At 50.8% G+C, this 19274-nt stretch overlaps 1 protein-coding gene across 4 annotated transcripts in view; it reads left to right on the top strand.

Annotated features, from left to right (window-relative positions):
• The window catches only part of tmem260 (transmembrane protein 260), a 61599-nt gene that overhangs the window by 24633 nt on the left and 17692 nt on the right, over positions 1–19274 (top strand). For all 4 annotated transcript variants that reach the window (XM_070857415.1, XM_070857416.1, XM_070857418.1 and 1 more), the window contains 5 exons: positions 3369–3483; positions 8565–8737; positions 10611–10782; positions 12411–12559; positions 15139–15315. In XM_070857415.1, the coding sequence (XP_070713516.1) occupies positions 3369–3483; positions 8565–8737; positions 10611–10782; positions 12411–12559; positions 15139–15315 (786 nt within the window). The remainder of the gene's footprint in view (positions 1–3368; positions 3484–8564; positions 8738–10610; positions 10783–12410; positions 12560–15138; positions 15316–19274) is intronic.

The raw sequence follows: 19274 nt of genomic DNA, 5'->3' as shown, positions 1-19274 counted from the left end.
TTACCCCCAATACCATGTGCTTTAATTTTGCACACCAATCTCTTGCACTGGACCTTGTCAAAAGCCTTTTGAAAGTCCAAATACACCACATCCACTGGTTCTCCCTTGTCCACTCTACTAGTTACAGCCTCAAAAAAAATTCCAGAAGATTCGTCAAGCATGATTTCCCTTTCATAAATCCATGCTGACTTGGACTGATCCTGTCACTGCTTTCCAAATCCGCTGCCATTACATCCTTAATGATTGATTCCAACATTTTCCCCACTACTGATGTCAGGCTAACCGGTCTATAATTCCCTGCTTTCTCTCTCCCTCCCTTTTTAAAAAGTTGTTCTTGTGCCTGTGAGGAGTGCCCGAGAGTTGTCCTGCCCAGTTGAAGCAGGCAGGTTGGAGTGATCTGTGGGTTTCCAGCTCACCACCCCTCCTCATCCCCAAACAACCGCTGCACTTTTATGAAACACTGGCCCTGAACACTCTCAAAGCAGCAGTGATGGAGGCAAAAGGCTCCTACGGACATCAACATCGCTATAACAGGCAAACACAGGCTAGTGCTTCTGGATCCCAGTGCCTGTCGCCTGCCCTGGCCAGTCCATAACCTTCATACAAGGTCACTCTGCATCTCATGCACTGTACCACGCTGTGAGCAACAAGCAACAGAGTACAGATCAAAAGCAAAATACTGCGGATGCTGGAATCTGAAATAGAAACAGAAAATGCTGGAAATCTCAGCGGGTTAGGCAGTGTCTCTGGAGAGAAAACAGAGTTAATGTTTCAGGTCTGTGACCCTTCATCAGAACTGGAAAAGTTCAAAATGTAACAGATTCCTAAGGAAGTACAGGGACAGTGAAAGGGGGAGGGGAGGAAAAAACAAAAGGGAAGGACTGTGATAGGGTGGGGGGCAGGAGAGATTAGAGAGACAAAAGTGATAATGAGCTCCACCCTAGCTATGCCTGCCTTTCTGTGGGATATGTGGACCATTCTTTGTTCCAGTCCTACTCGGGTCCCCTCCCTCACCTCTTTTTCAGGTACATTGATGACCGTATCGGTGCCGTTTCCTGCTCTCGCCCTAAACTAGAAAGTTTCATTCACTTTGCATCCAATTTCCACCCTTCCCTCACCTTCACACGGTCCATCTCCGACTCTTCCCTTCTCTTCCTCGACTTCTCTGTCTCCATCTCTGGGGACAGGATATCGACCAGTATCCACTATAAGCTCACTGACTCCCACAGCTACCTGGACTACACTCCCTCCCACCCCGCATCCTGTAAGGACTCCATTCCATTCTCCCAGTTTCTCCGTCTCCGTCACATCTGCTCTGACGACACCACCTTTCACACTAGTGCCTCTGACATGGCTTCCTGTTTCCTCAACTGAGGATTCCCCTCCTCCGTGGTTAACATGGCTCTCAACCGTGTCCGTTCTATTTCCTGCACCTCTGCTCTCACCCCTTCCCCTCCCTCTCAGAACATTGACAGGGTTCCCCTTGTCCTCACCTTTCAATCCACCAGCCTCCACGTTCAACGGATCATCCTCCGCCATTTCCGCCACCTCCAGCGTGATCCCACCACCAATCACATCTTCCCCTCCCCTCCCCTCCCAGAATTCTGAAGGGACCGCTCCCTCCATGACACCCTGGTCCATTCCGCAGTCACCCCCAGCACCCCTTCCCCTTCCCGCGGCACCTTCCCGTGCAAGCGCAGGAAATGCAACACCTGCCCTTTTACCCCCTCCCATCCCACTATCCAGGGCCCAAAACACTCCTTCCAGGTGAAACAGCGATTTACTTGCACTTCTTACAATGTAGTATACTGTATTCCTGCTCACGATGGGCTCTCCTCTACATTGGGTGACCGCTTTGCGGAGCACCTCCGTTCAGTCCGTAAGCGTGACCCTGAGCTTCCGGTTGCCTGTCACTTTAATTCCCCGCTCCACTCCCACTCTGACCTCTCCGTCCTTGGCCTCCGACATTGTTCCAATGAAGCTCAACGCAAGCTCGAGGAACAGCACCTCATCTTTCGTTTAGGCACTTTACAGCCTTCTGGACTCAACATCGAGTTCAACAATTTCAGAGTGTAACCTCTGCTCCCATTTTATGCAGACAGCCGATGCCGTTAATGGTTCTGCCATTTACAGCTCCTCTAGGCCCACCTTTCTGTTTCTTTACTTGTCCCATTACCACCCCCTTTTGCATAGCATCTTCATCCCTTTTGTCGTTTAATCTCAGAAAATGCTGGAAATCTCAGCAGGTCAGGCAGCATCTGTGGAGAGAACGCTTGCGGTCTGAATGGAGGTGTTCCAAAAAACAATCACCCAATCTGTGCTTGGTCTCCCCAATGTAGAAGAGACCCCATCGTGAGCAGCGAGTACAGTAAATTGAAAGAAGTACATCGCTGTTCCACCTGGAAGGAGGTTTTGAGGTCCTGCATGTGGGAAGGGAGCAGGTGAAAGGGTAGGTCTTGCATCTCCTGCGCTTGCATGGGAAGGGAAGGAGGTGATACTACAGTTGTACAGGGCCTTGGTGAGGCCACACCTGGAGTATTGTGTACAGTTTTGGTCTCCTAACTTGAGGAAGGACATTCTTGCTATTGAGGGAGTGCAGTGAAGGTTCACCAGACTGATTCCCGGGATGGTGGGACTGACATATCAAGAAAGACTGACTGGACCAACTGGGCTTGTATTCACTGGAGTTCAGAAGAATGAGAGGGGATTTCATAGAAACGTTTAAAATTCTGATGGGTTTAGACAGGTTAGATGCAGGAAGAATGCTCCCAATGTTGGGGAAGTCCAGAACCAGGGGTCACAGTCTAAGGATAAGGGGAAAGCCATTTAGGACCGAGATGAGGAGAAACTTCTTCACCCAGAGAGTGGTGAACCTGTGGAATTCTCTACCACAGGAAGTTGTTGAGGCCAATTCACTAAATATATTCAAAATGGAGTTAGATGTCGTCCTTACTACTAGGGGGATCAAGGGGTATGGCAAGAAAGCAAGAATGGGGTACTAAAGTTGCATGTTCAGCCATGAACTCATTGAATGGCGGTGCAGGCTCGAAGGGCTGAATGGCCTACTCCTGCACCTATTTTCTATGTTTCATGAAAGGGGGTGATTGAAGAGTGCTGTGGAGGGAATGGCCCATTGGGAATGCTGCGAGGCGAGGCGACGATGTGTTTGGTGACAGACCAGCAGTACTGCACCCTTGGGAAATGGCTGGGCTTGCTTTGATCTCCTTGCTCCATATAGTCTCCTCCATCTGTTGTGCTTCACCCAGTCTAAGAAATATTGACTTGGCCTGAGGATGCCGGTGTGTCGGTAGGTTGGTTACTATGGAAACGGGTGTGTGTGTTGATGGTTGTGTTTGGTATGTTTGCAGGAGTTCCCCGCAGTGCTCGGTGGTGTGGCTCTTCACTGTGATGCTCTGCTCTTACTCTCTGTTCTTCTCCTGGAGGGCTAACCTGGACATCAGCAAACCCCTCTTTGTTGGAGTGGTGAGTGTGCAATGATGGAATTGACCTGATGTGACGGTGTGATGAGTTTATATCGTACCTCCTCCTGATTTACACACCTTAACCCACAGACAGCACTCGCACATTTGCTTCTACTTTACTGGATATGGAAACAATGAGCTGATATCTCGAGGTAGTTGCTGGATTACAGGATTGCGTTTTTGCATAGAATCATAGAAATTTACAGCACTGAAGGAGGCCATTTCGGCCCTTCGTGTCCACGCCGGCCGACCAAGAGCTATCCAGCCTAATCCCACTTTCCAGCTCTTGGTCCGTAGCCCTGTAGGTTACGGCACTTCAGGTGCACATCCAAGTACTTTTTAAATGTGTGAGGGTTTGTGCCTCTGTCACCCTTTCAGGCAGTGAGTTCCAGACCCGCACCACCCTCTGGGTTAAACACTTGAAATCTATGCCCCCTGGTTGTTGACACCTCTGCTAAGGGAAATAGGTCCATCCTATCCACTCCATCTCGGCCCCTCATAATTTTATGCACCTCAATTTGGTCTTCGCTCAGCCTCCTCTGTTCCAAAGAAAACAAACCCTGCCTATCCAATCTTTCCTCATAGCTAAAATTCTCCAGACCCGGCAACATTCTAATAAATTTCCTCTGTACCCTCTCCAGTGCAATCACATCTTTCCTGTAATGTGGTGACCAGAAATGCACGCAGTACTCCAGCTGTGGCCTAACCAGTGTTTTATACAGTTCAAGCATAACCCCCCCTGCTCTTGAAACGAACCAAGTTTCTGTCTCCAATCCCCTACCCGGGTGGAAGTATTCATTGCTCAGTGTACAGAAGGGTTTCCTGGTGTCAGTCCTGAACTTCACTTTGCCAGTTTGTACCTGTCTGGCACTCATGGTTTGACTTGGAATAGTGACTTGGGATTTACCTCAGTTTGCTGGATATGTTAAATGTCTCCTTTCTAATGCTTCCTTATATCTCTCTCCCTCCGACACGAAGGGTCAGCCTCACTGCATCACTCCTAGTACTTGGATGTTTGCCTTGGTGACTACAACTGAAGGCAGTATTCAAGGTGCTGCCTGCCTCGGGCACTACAGAGACTCCCACAGACGTACTGTACAGCTCTGGTATTCTGTGCCCCTTGTTAACCACTGCTATGCAGTGAGTGCTGTAGAAATGTCTTGCTGTTGCCCCAGTGGGTGTGTAGTAATGGATAAAGTTAAGGCACAGTGTTGGGACCGAGTTAAGGGCACAGCATCTTAACTAGTGCTGCAACTACACTGTAGGAGTGTAACACTGATGCCACAGTGCTATGTTCTGTTCTGTCCTATACAACAATCTTGAGGGACTGTGGAAAGCGGAATTATGGGTCCTTGCATCCTGGAGGAATGGGATGGGGGAAGTTGGGACTATCGGACAAAATCTGGAATGTTCTGTGAAGAGACCGAGGCTCTCTGCTGTTGTGTTGCTGACCTGTACCAGGGTTCCTGTCGATTATTAAATACTCCTCTGTATTTATCTGCCTGGGAGACTGTAATCTGTTGCTGGGCATGCGTCTTTCAGTTCTACACAAACTACAGACACAGTTATACACAGTCTCTCTAATTATCAATAACAGCAACTATCATTTATGTAGCGCCTTTAATGTAGAAGGGATATTGGGAGGGATGACTAATAGCTTGGTCAAAGAGCGTGGTTTTATGGAGAGGGAGGTGGATGGGTTTAGGGAGGGAATTCCTGAGTGTGGGACCGAGACGGTTGAAGGCTCGGCTGCCAGTGGTGGGCTGTAGGGAGGAGGTCCGAGTCAGAGGAACTGAGTTCATGGTGGATCTGGAGGGATTACAGAGATAGGGAGGGGCGAGGCCCTGGAGGGATTTGAAAACAAGGATGAGAATTTTAAAATTGAGGCGTTGCCGGACTGGGAGCCAATGTAGGTCAGTGAGCACAGGGGGTGATGGGTGAGCGGGACTGGGAGCCAATGTAGGTCAGCGAGCACGGAGTGATGGGTGAGCGGGACTGGGAGTCAGTGTAGGTCAGTGAGCACAGGGGGTGATGGGTGAGCGGGACTGGGAGCCAATGTAGGTCAGTGAGCACAGGGGGTGATGGGCGAGCGGGACTGGGAGTCAGTGTAGGTCAGTGAGCACAGGGGGTGATGGGTGAGCGGGACTGGGAGTCAGTGTAGGTCAGTGAGCACAGTGGGTGATGGGTGAGCGGGACTGGGAGTCAGTGTAGGTCAGTGAGCACAGGGGGTGATGGGTGAGCGGGACTGGGAGTCAGTGTAGGTCAGTGAGCACAGGGGGTGATGGGTGAGTGGGACTGGGAGTCAGTGTAGGTCAGTGAGCACAGGGGGTGATGGGTGAGCGGGACTGGGAGTCAGTGTAGGTCAGTGAGCACTGGGGGTGATGGGTGAGCGGGACTGGGAGTCAGTGTAGGTCAGCGAGCACAGGGGGTGATGGGTGAGCGGGACTGGGAGTCAGTGTAGGTCAGTGAGCACAGGGGTTGATGGGTGAACAGGATTTGGTGCGAGTTAGGATACGGGCAACAGAATTTTGGATGAGTTCAAGTTTATGGAGGGTGGAAGCTGGGAGACTGGCCAGGAGAGCATTGGAATAGTCGAGTCTGGAAGTAACACAGGCGTGGATGAGGGTTTCAGCAGCATGGGCTGAGGTCGGGTTGCAGACAGGTGATATTATGGAGGCGGAAGTAGGTGGTCCTGGTGATGGAGAGGATATGGGGTCGGGAACAAAGCTCCGTGTCAAATCTGATGTCAAGGTTGGTTCAGTCTCACGGGAATGGAATCAGTGGCTAGGGACGGACTTTGTGGCGGGACCTAAGACAATAGCTTCGGTCTTCCCAATCTTTAATTGGAGGAAATTGCAGCACATCCAGTGCTGGATGTCAGGCATGCAGTCTGACATTTTGGAGACTGGCGGGGGTCATAGAAAGATGGCGGGGTTGATTTGGGTGTTGTCGGCATACATTTGGAACTTGTCATCGAGGGACAGCATCTAGAGGAGTCGGAGTCGGAGTCCCGCGGTTCGGGGGCAGGAAAAGAAGCCATTACTGGAAATGCTTTAGCTACAATTGGATAGACAAGACAGCAGTCCTACTTGGCTGGATGATATAGGAGAGGCGTTGGAGGACGATGGTGTGGTCAACCGTGTCAAAGGCTGCAGACAGGTGGAGAAGGATGAGTAGTGATAGGTTCCCATTGTCACAGTCACATAGGATGTCATTTATGATTTTGGAGCAGTGATGGGCAGAAACCTGATTGGATGGGTTCAGACATGGAGTTGTGGGAAAGATGGGCACGGATTTGGGAGGTGATCGCTTGTTCAAGGACTTTGGAGAGAAGGGAGGTTGGAGATGGGGCGGTAGTTTAACAGGAACTGCTGTAGGTCACAGCACCCCTCACTTTTGACAGAATCTCTGGGTCTTGGCAACATTCCTCTCCTTCCCTAGGGTAGTCACAACATCAGCATCCCCAAACCCAGCTTCTCTGGATCATTACAGCCTCCCTCTCTGGCTTTGATCGTAAAACTACCAAATTAAACCTGATTTTAGCATTGTGCCAACAGTGTCAATTGGTAACAGACAGATTATAGGAACAGGAGGAGGCCATTTAGCCCCACGAGCCTGTTTCACCATTCAATGAGATCATGGCTGATCGATGACCTAACTCCACATACTCGCCTTTGACCCATGTCCTTTAATACCTTTGGTTAACAAAAATCTATCAGTCTTGGATTTAAAATTAACAATTGATCTAGCATCAATTGCCGTTTGCGGGAGAGAGTTCCAAACTTCTTTGAGTGTAGAAGTGTTTCCTAATTTTACTTCTGAAGGGTCTGGCTCTAATTTTTAAGACTTACCCCCTAGCCCCAGACTCCCCAACCAGCGGGAATAGTGTCTCTCTATCTACCCTCTCTGTTCCCCTTAAGATCCTGAAAACTTCGATCAAAGCTCCCCTTAACCTTCTAAATTCCGGGGAATACAACCCTAGATTCTGTAATCTCTCCTCATAATTTAACCCTTGGAGTCTGGGTATTATTCTGGTAAACCCACGCTGCACTCCCTCCAAGGCCAATATACCCTCCCTAAGGCGTGGTGCCCCGAACTGCTCTCAGTGCTCCAGGTGTGGTCTAACCAGGGCTTTGTACAGCTGCAGCATAACCTCTACCCCCTTGTATTCTAGTCCTCGAGATATAAAGGCCAGCATTCCATTAGCCTTTTTGATTTATTTTCTGTACCTGTCCTGACATTTTAATGATTGATGTACCTGGACCCCAAGTCTCTTTGTACCTCCACTGTTTCCAGCTATTCACCATTTAGAAAGTAGCTTTTTAAGTCCAAAGTGGATGACCTCCCATTTTCCGACACTGAAACCCATTTGCCACAGTTTTGCTCAGTCACTGAATCTGTCGATATCCCGGTGTCATTTTATACTTCCATCTACACTGCTGCCGATCTTTGTAGCATCAGCAAATTTGGATATGTGGCTTTCTATCCCACCATCGTTAATAAATATAGTGAATAGTTGAGGCCCCAACACAGATCCCTGCGGGACACCACTACTCACATCCTGACAATTAGAGTACCTGTCCATTATCCCTACTCTCTGTCTCCTGCCGCTCAGCCCATTTCCGAACCAGCTCAGTAATCTGCCTTCCATTCCATGGGCTTCTACAGTCTCTGATGTGGGACTTTATTAAAAGCCCTCTGGAAGTCCATATAAATAACATCCATAGACATTCCCCTGTCCGCTACTTTAGTCACCTCAAAAGATTCAATCAGATTTGTCAGGCGTGACCTACCTTTCACAAATCCGTGCTGGCTCTCTCTGATCAACTGAACATTTTTGAGGTGTTCAGTCACTCTATCCTTAATTCTAGACCCTAGTAATTTCCCCACCACGGATGTTAGGCTAACTAGTCTATAATTCCCCGGTCTCCCCTCTCGCCATTCTTAAATAGTGAGTGACATGTGCGATTTTCTAATCTAAAAGAATGGTTCCTGAATAGAGAGAACTTTGGAAGATTATAATTAGGATATAGATTGGGATATCATTTACTTTCATTGACATTATTCATTTTGTTTCTGTAGGTTGAAAGGTTTTGGCTGCAGAGTAATTTGGTGGTTTGTGTCCTGTCAGGCTGTGGCCTAGCTTCACTCTGCTCCATGCTGCAGAGAATCATGGGTAATAACGCACTGTGGCACTGGGCAGAGCGGCTCTCTGCCTTCCTCCTCATCGCCTTCCAAATCCACCTCAACTACAGGTAAGGAATGACTGTCAAATCATCCGCCAATAGCTGGTAATAATCGGTGTCCGCTTAGAAACATAGAAAATAGGTGCAGGAGTAGGCCATTCGGCCCTTCGAGCCTGCACCACCGTTCAATAAGATCATGACTGATCATTCCCTCAGTACCCCTTTCCTGCTTTCTCTCCATAACCCTTGATCCCTTTAGCCGTAAGGGCCATATCTAACTCCCTCTTCAATATATCCAATGAACTGGCATCAACAACTCTCTGCGGCAGGGAATTCCACAGGTTAACAACTCTCTGAGTGAAGAAGTTTCTCCTCATCTCAGTCCTAAATGGCCTACCCCTTATCCTAAGACTGTGTCCCCTGGTTCTGGACTTCCCCAACATCGGAAACATTCTTCCCGCATCTAACCTGTCCAGTACCGTCAGAATCTTATACGTTTCTATGAGCCTTGATGACAGCACTCTCTCCTCTGGTCATGGGTTCAAGTCCCACTCCAGAGACTTGAGCACGTAATCCAGGCAGTACTGAGGGATTGCTGCACTGCCGGAGGTGCCGTCTTTCAGTTGAGACATTAAACTGCCCTCTCGGGTGGAGGTAAAAGATCCCACGGCCACGATTTGAAGAAGTCCTGCTGGTGCCCGGGCCGACATTTACCCCTCGATCAACACCACCGGAGCAGATTATTGCTGTTTGTGGGATCTTGCTATGTGCAATATGGCTCCCAGGTTTCTCTATGAAACAAGTGACTACACTCATTCATTCACTGTGAAACAATGGGACATCCTGAAGCTTGAAAGCACAATATAAATGCAAGTTGGTTCTTTTGTTTATTTAATAACTAATTTTCATTGAGGAACCAGAATGAAGTGTCAAAGCCGACAGCACTGAGCCAAGTGAGACACTGAGTGACAGAGAAGGTGGGGCAAATCAGGGTGTAGTTATGTTGGGCCAGGATTTATTTTTTTAAAGCCTGTAGATTGTAGGATGAGAGAGAGGCCGAGAGACAAGGAGCTCCACAGATTTAACCCTGGGAAAGAATGAGTTAGAGTAGGAGAGCGTGCAATAAGCTGGGATTCCAGCACCGTGAGGAGATAGTGAAGTTGGGGGCAGTACATGAACCTTGGGAAGAACAAGGGTGAAGTTCAGGGAGTTTACAGTTCGATCTGTGGAGCACGCAGCGATGATGATGGTTCACAGTGACAGATTATCCTCGCGCGTCTAAAGGGCTTGGCTGGATCTCGTTCTGTCAGAGACATAACCACAGGGATTTGGGTCATTTATCACAAACTGGGCTTATAACAAGGTGACACCAGAGTGCCTGTGGTGGGGGCGTTTCCGTGAGGGGAGCGGGGGCGGGGGGAGGTGCCTGTGTGAGGGAGAGCGGGGAGGGGGCGATGTGTTGTAATGGCCCCTGGGTCACATGATCATTCGACTATCTGTTGTACAGTAACGCTCTTCGGGTCACAAGGGATGCAGGGTCTGTAACACTGGGTCATACACTGCTGCCCCCCTGGGCCTCCCATTGCTCACTCTCGTTCCCCCCCCCCCTCCCCCAATCGCTCATCATTCCCTCCTCACATCACCATTGCCCCCTGTGGGCCTCCCTCGCTCACTTTATACTATCTATAATATATTTGCCTGCTTCTAAAGTATGTTCCTTTAAGTCAAATTGCTGATAAGTAAACAGTATCTGAGTTATTACCGAGGTAAATGTCTAGACTGTAGACATCCTGGCTCAGGGCTCTTGTGTTTTGCGGGAGTTCTTTGTTGCTTTATGCTGTCTTTAAAGTTGAGATTGAAAGTTGAGATGTGATGTACAGAAACTGTACTGTTCCAAAAACACTAACCAATTTGTTCCCAATTATGTTCTTATTTTGTCCAGGATCTGTGACCAAAGTAGTAATGATGTTGTGGACAAATTTGCCAGAAACCTATTGGGCAGTATGCCCCCCAACGCCATGATCCTGGTCCGAGGAGACCTCCCAGGAAATTCCCTGCGGTACCTGCATTACTGCGAGGGCCGAAGACCCGACCTCAGCCTGGTGGATCAGGAGGTAACACAGCTGCGACCAAGTGTGACCGGGCTTGGAGGGGAGGGGCCGAGGGGGTGGGGCCTACGGGGGGGGCGTGTCTAGGGTCCGAGGTGGGTGCACCCAGCATGGGACCAGAGGGGTGAGGCGAGGGGGTTGGTGGGGGATCAGAGGGTCCGAGGGGGTGGGTCTAAGGGCCGAGGGGTGGGGGGGATGGGGCCCAGTGGGGGAAGGGGGGCCGAGGGAGCCGGGGATCGGAGAGACCGAGCAGCAGATTCTCAATCAATCCCATCTAGGCCAGCGGGGAGAATTCGTTGATGCATTCAGAAACTTCAAAATAATTTCAAATCACATTGTAAAATCTCATCAGCAAACTATTGCAATTTAAATATTAATCAGATCATATTCAGATGCTACTTTCTAACATCGGAGTGGTGGGCGAGTGTGCGGGTGGGTGAGGGATAGGTGGGTGCAGCAAATGCCTCGAGTGATGCCCCTGAGCATTAAGACTGCCGCAGTACTGTGATTGGAGAGGAAGCAGTGTTAACGTTTCGGGTCGATGACCCTTCGTCAGAACTGGAGAGTTTTTGAAAAGAACAGATTCTTAACCAGCACTGAAAGGTGTGTGAGGGAGGGAGCTGGGGTCGAGGGGGGGAATGGGGGTGGAGAGAGGGTCGAGGGGGGGAATGGGGGTGGAGAGAGGGTCGAGGGGGGGAATGGGGGTGGAGAGAGGGTCGAGGAGGGGAATGGGGGTGGAGAGAGGGTCGAGAGGGGGAATGGGGTGGAGAGAGGGTCGAGGAGGGGAATGGGGGTGGAGAGAGGGTCGAGAGGGGAATGGGGGTGGAGAGAGGGTCGAGGGGGGAATGGGGGTGGAGAGAGGGTCGGGGGGGGAATGGGATGGAGAGAGGGTCGGGGGGGGAATGGGATGGAGAGAGGGTCGAGGGGGGGAATGAGGGTGGAGAGAGGGTCGAGGGGAGTGCAGTGGAGAGAGGGTCGAGGGGGGAATGGGAGTGGAGAGAGGGTCGAGGGGGGAATGGGGGTGGAGAGAGGGTCGAGGGGGGAATGGGGGTGGAGAGAGGGTCGAGGGGGGAATGGGGGTGGAGAGAGGGTCGAGGGGGGAATGGGGGTGGAGAGAGGGTCGAGGGGGGAATGGGGGTGGAGAGAAGGTCGAGGGGGGAATGGGGGTGGAGAGAGGGTCGAGGGGGGAATGGGGGTGGAGAGAGGGTCGAGGGGGGAATGGGGGTGGAGAGAGGGTCGAGGGGAGAATGAGGGTGGAGAGAGGGTCGAGGGGAGAATGAGGGTGGAGAGAGGGTCGAGGGGGGGAGTGTGGTGGAGAGAGGGTCGAGGGGGGAATGGGGGTGGAGAGAGTGTCGAGGGGGGGAATGGGGATGGAGAGAGGGTTGGGGGGGGTGTGGTGGAGTGCGGTGGAGAGCTGGTCTCTCCTTGCTCGGTCCCCTAGGGTGATGCTTTTGTTGGTAGATCTTTGTGGGCCTGAGTCTGTGGCTATTGTGTTATCAAGTACACTGGGGAGCTGAATGGTTGGAACAAACAGACCCAAGGGGCTGTGGCTGTTACTGCGTGTGTAATGAAAGCTGCCTCAGGACTGGAGACCCCTCAGTGAAGGACATAACCTGCTGTCACTGCCCCTGTAGATGATGACGTACGATTGGTATTTGCCGAAACTGGCCAAGCACCTACCCAGGGTCCGCTTCCCAGGGAATCGCTGGAAACCTGACAACGGAGAGGGTCATGCTGGGACTGTGACATTCAACCTGCACTGGTTACTCCGTGAGAACAGAGAGTGAGTTTCTGTACAATAACCACTGTTACTGGGTCAGCCCGTCGATCCCATGCAGACGCAGCTCCCGATCTGTCCAGACCCTGTCTCGGTGGGGCTGTGTGAAATATGTTTAACTGGTGATCTGGCAATAGCTCAGTGGGTAATACACGGGTCCCGGAGGTGAGAAGGCCCTGCACACAGCGTCCAACTCGGGCCCTCTCTGGGATTGGACTCGGATGCTGAGCAGCATGGCACCTGCCTTTCACTCCTGGGACCCGAGTTGTGATCCAGCCGAGGCGCAGATGAGGACCTCCTGCACTGGTGGAGTTGAGTTGGGGTCAGTTGCACCCCAAGTACAAATGGGGTGAGTTTACAGCTTAAAAAAATGTCACTTCACAGCTGATCAATAATCCCACTTTCCAGCTCTAGGTCCGTAGCCCTGCAGGTTACGGCACTTCAAGTGCACATCCAAGTACTTTCAAATGTGGTGGGGGTTTCTGCCTCTACCACCCTTTCAGGCAGTGAGTTCCAGACCCCCACCACCCTCTGGGTGAAAAAATGTTCTCCGCAACACCCCTCTATTCCTTTTACCAATGACTTTAAATCTCTGCCCCTGGTATTGACCCCTCTGCTATGGAAATAGATCCTTCCTGTCCACTCTATCTAGGCCCCTCAATCAAGTCTCCCCTCAGTCTCCTCAGTTCCAAAGAAAACAACCCCAGACTATCCAATCTTTCCTCATAGCTAAAATTCTCCAGTCCAGGCAACATCCTAGTACATTTACTCTGTACCCTTTCTAGTGCAATCACAACTTTCCTGTAATGTGACCAGAACTGTACACTGTACGCCAGCTGTGGCCTAACTAGTGTTTTATACATTTCAAGCATAACCTCCCTACTCTTGTCTTCTATGCGTCGGCGAATAAAGGCAAGTATTCCGTATGTCTTCTTAACCACCTTCGTGTCAGCTATGGCTCAGCCTCTGTCAGAAGGTTGTGGGTTCAAGTCCAACTCCAGGGACTTCAGCATGAAAATCTCGGCTGACACTCCCAGTGCAGTGCTGAGGGAGTGCTGCACTGTCGGAGGTGCCCTCTTTTCGGATGAGACTTTAAACCGAGGTCCTATCTGCTCTTTCAAGTGGACGTAAAAGATCCCACGGCTCTTTTTTGAAGAAGAGCAGGGGAGTTCTCCCTGGTGTCCTGGCCAATATTTATCCCTCAATCAACATAACCAAAACAGATGATCTGGTCATTATCACATTGCTGTTTGTGGGAGCTTGCTGTGCGCAAATTGGCTGCCACATTTCCCACATTACAACCGTGACTACACTCCAAAAGTACTTCATTGGCTGTAAAGCACTTTGAGACGGCCAGTGATTGTGAGGCGCTATATAAATGCAAGTCTTTTTATCTACCTGTCCCGCTACCTTCAAGGATCTGTTCCTCTACACTTCTCCGTGTCTGAACATTCATTGTGTATTCTCTTGCCTTGTTAGCCCTCCCCAAAGGGATTGAATTTCATTTGCCACTGTTCTGCCCACCTGACCAGTCCATTGATATCTTCCTGCAGTCTACAGCTTTTTTCCTAACTATCAGCCACACAGCCGATTTTAGTATCATCTGCAAACTTCTTAATCATGCCCAAAATTGAATTCTAAATCATTCATAAAAACCACAAAGAGCAAGGTCCCCAATACTGAGCCATGCGGAACCCCACTGGAAACATCCAGTCACAAAAACACCCATCAACCAGTACCCTTTGCTTCCTACCTCTAAGCCAATTCTAGATCCAACTTGCCACTTTGCCCTGGATCCCATGGGCTTTTACTATCCTGACCAGTCTGCCATGTGGGACCTTATCAAAAGCCTGACTACAATCCATATACACTACATCATACGCACTACCCTCATCAACCTTTCTTGTTACCTCCTCAAAAAATGTAATCAAATTACTCAGACACTACCTTCCCTTAAATCCATGCTGACTGTCCTTGAATAATCTGTGTCTTTCTAAATGACAATTAATACTGTCCCTCAGAATTTTTTCCAACAATTTTCCCACCACTGAGGTTAGGCTGACTGGCCTGTAATTAATTACACAGTCTATCCCTTTCTCCTTTTTTAAACAACGGTACGATGTTAACCGTCCTCCAGTCCTCCAACACCACACCTGTAGAGGGAGCTTTACTCTGTATCTAACCCGTGCTGTACCTGCCATGGAAGTGTTTGATGAGGCACTCGGTGTTTAAAGTTGTGAAATATTTCACTCTCGGTATTGATGTTCATCTATGAGAAGAACAAGATTGATGTAAGCTTAGCGTGTTCCAGCTCTCAGCTCGACCGGAGTCCCTGGATGTTCCCTCAAACTCCATGGCAGGAGGCGTACCCACCCCCGTGCCCAGGGCCATGGAAGCTCTGATCCTGTGAGTAGTGACATCCACAATCTGAGCAACGTACAGGAGCAGAGCTCCAGAGATCTGCTTCAGATTTCAGTGTTCAGGATTGATCTTTGTGTTGAAGTGATGATGCAATGACATTTTGGAAGTGCTTCGATTGTATGGCTACTGCGATGCACTGAAATATACACCTGTGTGTTTTACAGCAAGGAGATCTTTGTGTGCATCGGGCTGCACGAAGGAGACCCGAGCTGGAAGCACAGTTACTCCCTGTGGCCCTGGGGGGTGTGTGAGAAACTGGTCCCTTCCAACAATCTGTTCAGCCCAGAAAGCTGGATCCAGCTCACCAGGAACATGTACAACTGGACAGAGGAGTACGGCAGGTATGTGTGGAGGTACACGGGGCTGGGACAGAGGATATGTGTGGGGTACACTGGGCTGGGACAGAGGATATGTGTGGGGTACACTGGGCTGGGATAGAGGATATATATGGGGTACACTGGGCTGGGACAGAGGATATGTGTGGGGTACATGTGGCTGGGACAGGAGGATGGTGGGTTACACAGAGGGTGGGAGTGGGGGTACACTGAGCTGGGACAGGAGGGTGGTGTGGGGGTACACTGAGCTGGGACAGGAGGGTGGTGTGGGGGTACACGGGGCTGGGACAGGAGGGTGGTGTGGGGGTACACGGGGCTGGGACAGGAGGATGGTGTGGGGGTACACAGGGCTGGGACAGGAGGGTGGTGTGGGGGTACACAGGGCTGGGACAGGAGGGTGGTGTGGGGGTACACGGGGCTGGGACAGGAGGATGGTGTGGGGGTACACAGGGCTGGGACAGGAGGGTGGTGTGGGGGTACACGGGGCTGGGACAGGAGGGTGATGTGTGGGTACACGGGGCTGGGACAGGAGGGTGGTGTGGGGTACACGGGGCTGGGACAGGAGGGTGGTGTGTGGGGTACACAGGGCTGGGACAGGAGGGTGGTGTGTGGGGTACACAGGGCTGGGACAGGAGGGTGGTGTGGGGTACACAGGGCTGGGACAGGAGGGTGGTGTGGGGTACACGGGGCTTGGACAGGAGGGTGGTGTGGGGGTACACGGGGCTGGGACAGGAGGGTATGTGTGCGGTGCACGGGGCTGGGACAGGAAGGTGGTGTGGGGGTATACGGGGCTGGGACAGGAGGGTGGTGTGGGGGTACACGGGGCTGGGACAGGAGGGTATGTGTGCGGTACACGGGGCTGGGACAGGAGGGTATGTGTGCGGTACACGGGGCTGGGACAGGAGGGTATGTGTGGGGGTACGGGGGGCTGGGACAGGAGGATGGTGTGGGGGTACACGGGGCTGGGACAGGAGGGTGGTATGGGGGTACACTGGGCTGGGACAGGAGGGTGGTGTGTGGGGTACACAGGGCTGGGACAGGAGGGTGGTGTGTGGGGTACACGGGGCTGGGACAGGAGGGTGGTGTGTGGGGTACACAGGGCTGGGACAGGAGGGTGGTGTGTGGGGTACACGGGGCTGGGACAGGAGGGTGGTGTGTGGGGTACACGGGGCTGGGACAGGAGGGTGGTGTGGGGGTACACAGGGCTAGGACAGGAGGGTGGTGTGGGGCTACACAGGGCTGGGACAGGAGGGTGGTGTGGGGGTACACGGGCTGGGACAGGAGGGTATGTGTGCGGTACACGGGGCTGGGACAGGAGGATGGTGTGGGGGGTACACGGGGCTGGGACAGGAGGATGGTGTGGGGGTACACGGGGCTGGGACAGGAGGGTATGTGTGCGGTACACAGGGCTGGGTCAGGAGGGTATGTGTGGGGTACACGGGGCTGGGACAGGAGGATGGTGTGGGGGGTACACGGGGCTGGGACAGGAGGGTATGTGTGCAGTACACGGGGTTGGGACAGGAGGGTATGTGTGGGGTACACGGGGCTGGGACAGGAGGATGGTGTGGGGGTACACGGGGCTGGGACAGGAGGGTGGTGTGGGGTAAATGGGTTTGCTGTCGGTTCTGAACTAGCCTGGCCGCTCAGTCCTCTGTCTCGATATCCGTGACAAGTCACTCTTGACCCTGTCAATCCAGCGCTTCCTTAGTCGCCTTGTTCCATGCATACAGCCCCCCCCACCCCCTGTGCCCAGCTGTTTCCATCAGTGAAGTGGACCCAAACCATCGCAGTCAGCCTCTTGGACCCTCTGCTCAAGTCTTGTTCTGGATACTCCCAATATTTCTCTCAACCAACTCGCCTCTGCTGTTAGTATCTTTTTCTCCATAACCTTTCTCATGTTCCAGCACTCCGATCTGTATAATGATATGGGAATAACCATCGCTTCATAAACTCTTTTGTTTTTACCAAAATATCTTTAGCTTTCCATATTGTTTGATATTTCTGCGAAGCTCCTTGGGACGTTTTAATATATTGAACGCACTATATAAATGCAAATTGTTGTTTCTATATCGTGCTTAATCTTCCAAAAACAAATCCATTCAAAGATGCAACACCTGCCCTTTTACCCCCTCCCTTCCCACTGTCCAGGGCCCCAAACACTCCTTCCAGGTGAAACAGCGATTTACTTGTACTTTCAATGTAGTATATTGTATTTGCTGCTCACGATGGAGTGGTCTCTACATTGGGGAGACCAACTGTAGATTGGGTGACCACTTTGCGGAGCACCTCCGTTCAGTCCGTGAGTGTGACCCTGAGCTTCTGGTCGCCTGTCACTTTAATTCCCCGCTCCACTCCCACTCTGACCTCTCCGTCCTCGGCCTCTGACACTGTTCCAATGAAGCTCAACGCAAGCTCGAGGGACACCACCTCATCTTTCGATTAGGCACTTTACAGCCTTCTAGAATCATAGAAATTTACAGCATAGAAGGCCATTTCGGCCCATGATGAGTTTGGTGCCAAACCAACAGGCGCTTTGGCCTGCTGACCGCTGACGTGCTCTCCTGCTGGTGGACTTGTCCAATAACCGCGGCTCATCTCAGGCCACCAATTCTTGGTGCTAATAATGAGTGTGAAAAAACGTTACCCTGGAAGCGCGGGTAGGAAAATTGCTTGTTGCAGAAAATTGGAACGGAGAGCTGGGAAAGGTATTCTCCAAACGTTGTATACACAGCTCAAGCCCAGGGCACACAGCTCGTGCACCTATTGATGTTTCAATTCAAAAAACATGTTAGCTACTTCCCAAATGAGCAAGTTTAAAAACTAACCGCAAGCAGCAGGTTTATATTGGATCCGCTCGACACTCCATGTACCGGGACGGTGCTTCAATTTGCCGGGGCTTGGTGTTTTAGTTTTCATTATTAAATGCGATCTTTCCCCCCTGTTGATTACTAACTGTTTGTAACAAAATCTGTCCTGATAATGCAGATATGCTGCTTGCAGATACACTGCTGTCAAATAAGCCATCCACTGGGATGCATGCAGAAAGGTTACAGTTTATAACACTTAAGATCTTCTCCTGTTAAACTCTCTATGAAACTATTTGTCACAGATGTGAAGTAAATTGATAAATCATTTACAATTAAAGATTTGTCCTCCTTAAACTGATGGTTGAGATTCTCGGGGAATCACGGGATATGGGGATAGTGCAGGAAAGTGGAGTTGAGTTCGATGATCAGCCATGATCGTATTGAATGGCGGAGCAGACTCGAGGGGTCGAATGGCTGAGTCCTGCTCCTAATTCTTATAGAAACATAGAAAATCGGTGCAGGAGTAGGCCATTCGGCCCTTCAAGCCTGCACCACCATTCAATAAGATCATGGCTGATCATTCCCTCAGTACCCCTTTCCTGCTTTCACTCTATATCCCTTGATCTATTAGCCATAAGGGTCATATGTAACTCCCTCTTGAATATATCCAATGAACTGGCATCAACAACTCTCTGCGGTAGGGAATTCCACAGGTTAACAAATCTCTGAGTGAAGAAGTTTCTCCTCATCTCAGTCCTAAATGGCTTACCCCTTATCCTTAGACTGTGTCCCCTGATTCTGGACTTCCCCAACATCAAGAACATTCTTCCTGAATCTAACCTGTCCAGTCCCGTCAGAATTTTATATGTTTCTATGAGATCCCCTCTCATCCTTCTAAATTCCAGTGAATACCGGCTCAGTCGATCCAGTCTCTCCTCATATGTCAGTCCTGCCATCCCGGAAATCAGTCTGGTGAACCTTCGCTGCACTCCCTCAATAGCAAGAATGTCCTTCCTCAGATTAGGAGACCAAAACTGAACACAATATTCCAGGTGAGGCCTCATTTCGGCCCTGTACAACTGCAGTAAGACCTATACTCAAATCCCCTAGCTATGAAGACCAACATACAATTTCTTCACCGCCTGCTGTACCTGCATG

This window comes from Pristiophorus japonicus, chromosome 16 (assembly GCF_044704955.1).
Source record: "Pristiophorus japonicus isolate sPriJap1 chromosome 16, sPriJap1.hap1, whole genome shotgun sequence".
Taxonomy (NCBI): domain Eukaryota; kingdom Metazoa; phylum Chordata; class Chondrichthyes; family Pristiophoridae; genus Pristiophorus; species Pristiophorus japonicus.
Note: the sequence above shows the minus strand (reverse complement) of the source record. Positions and strands in the feature narration are given on the sequence as shown.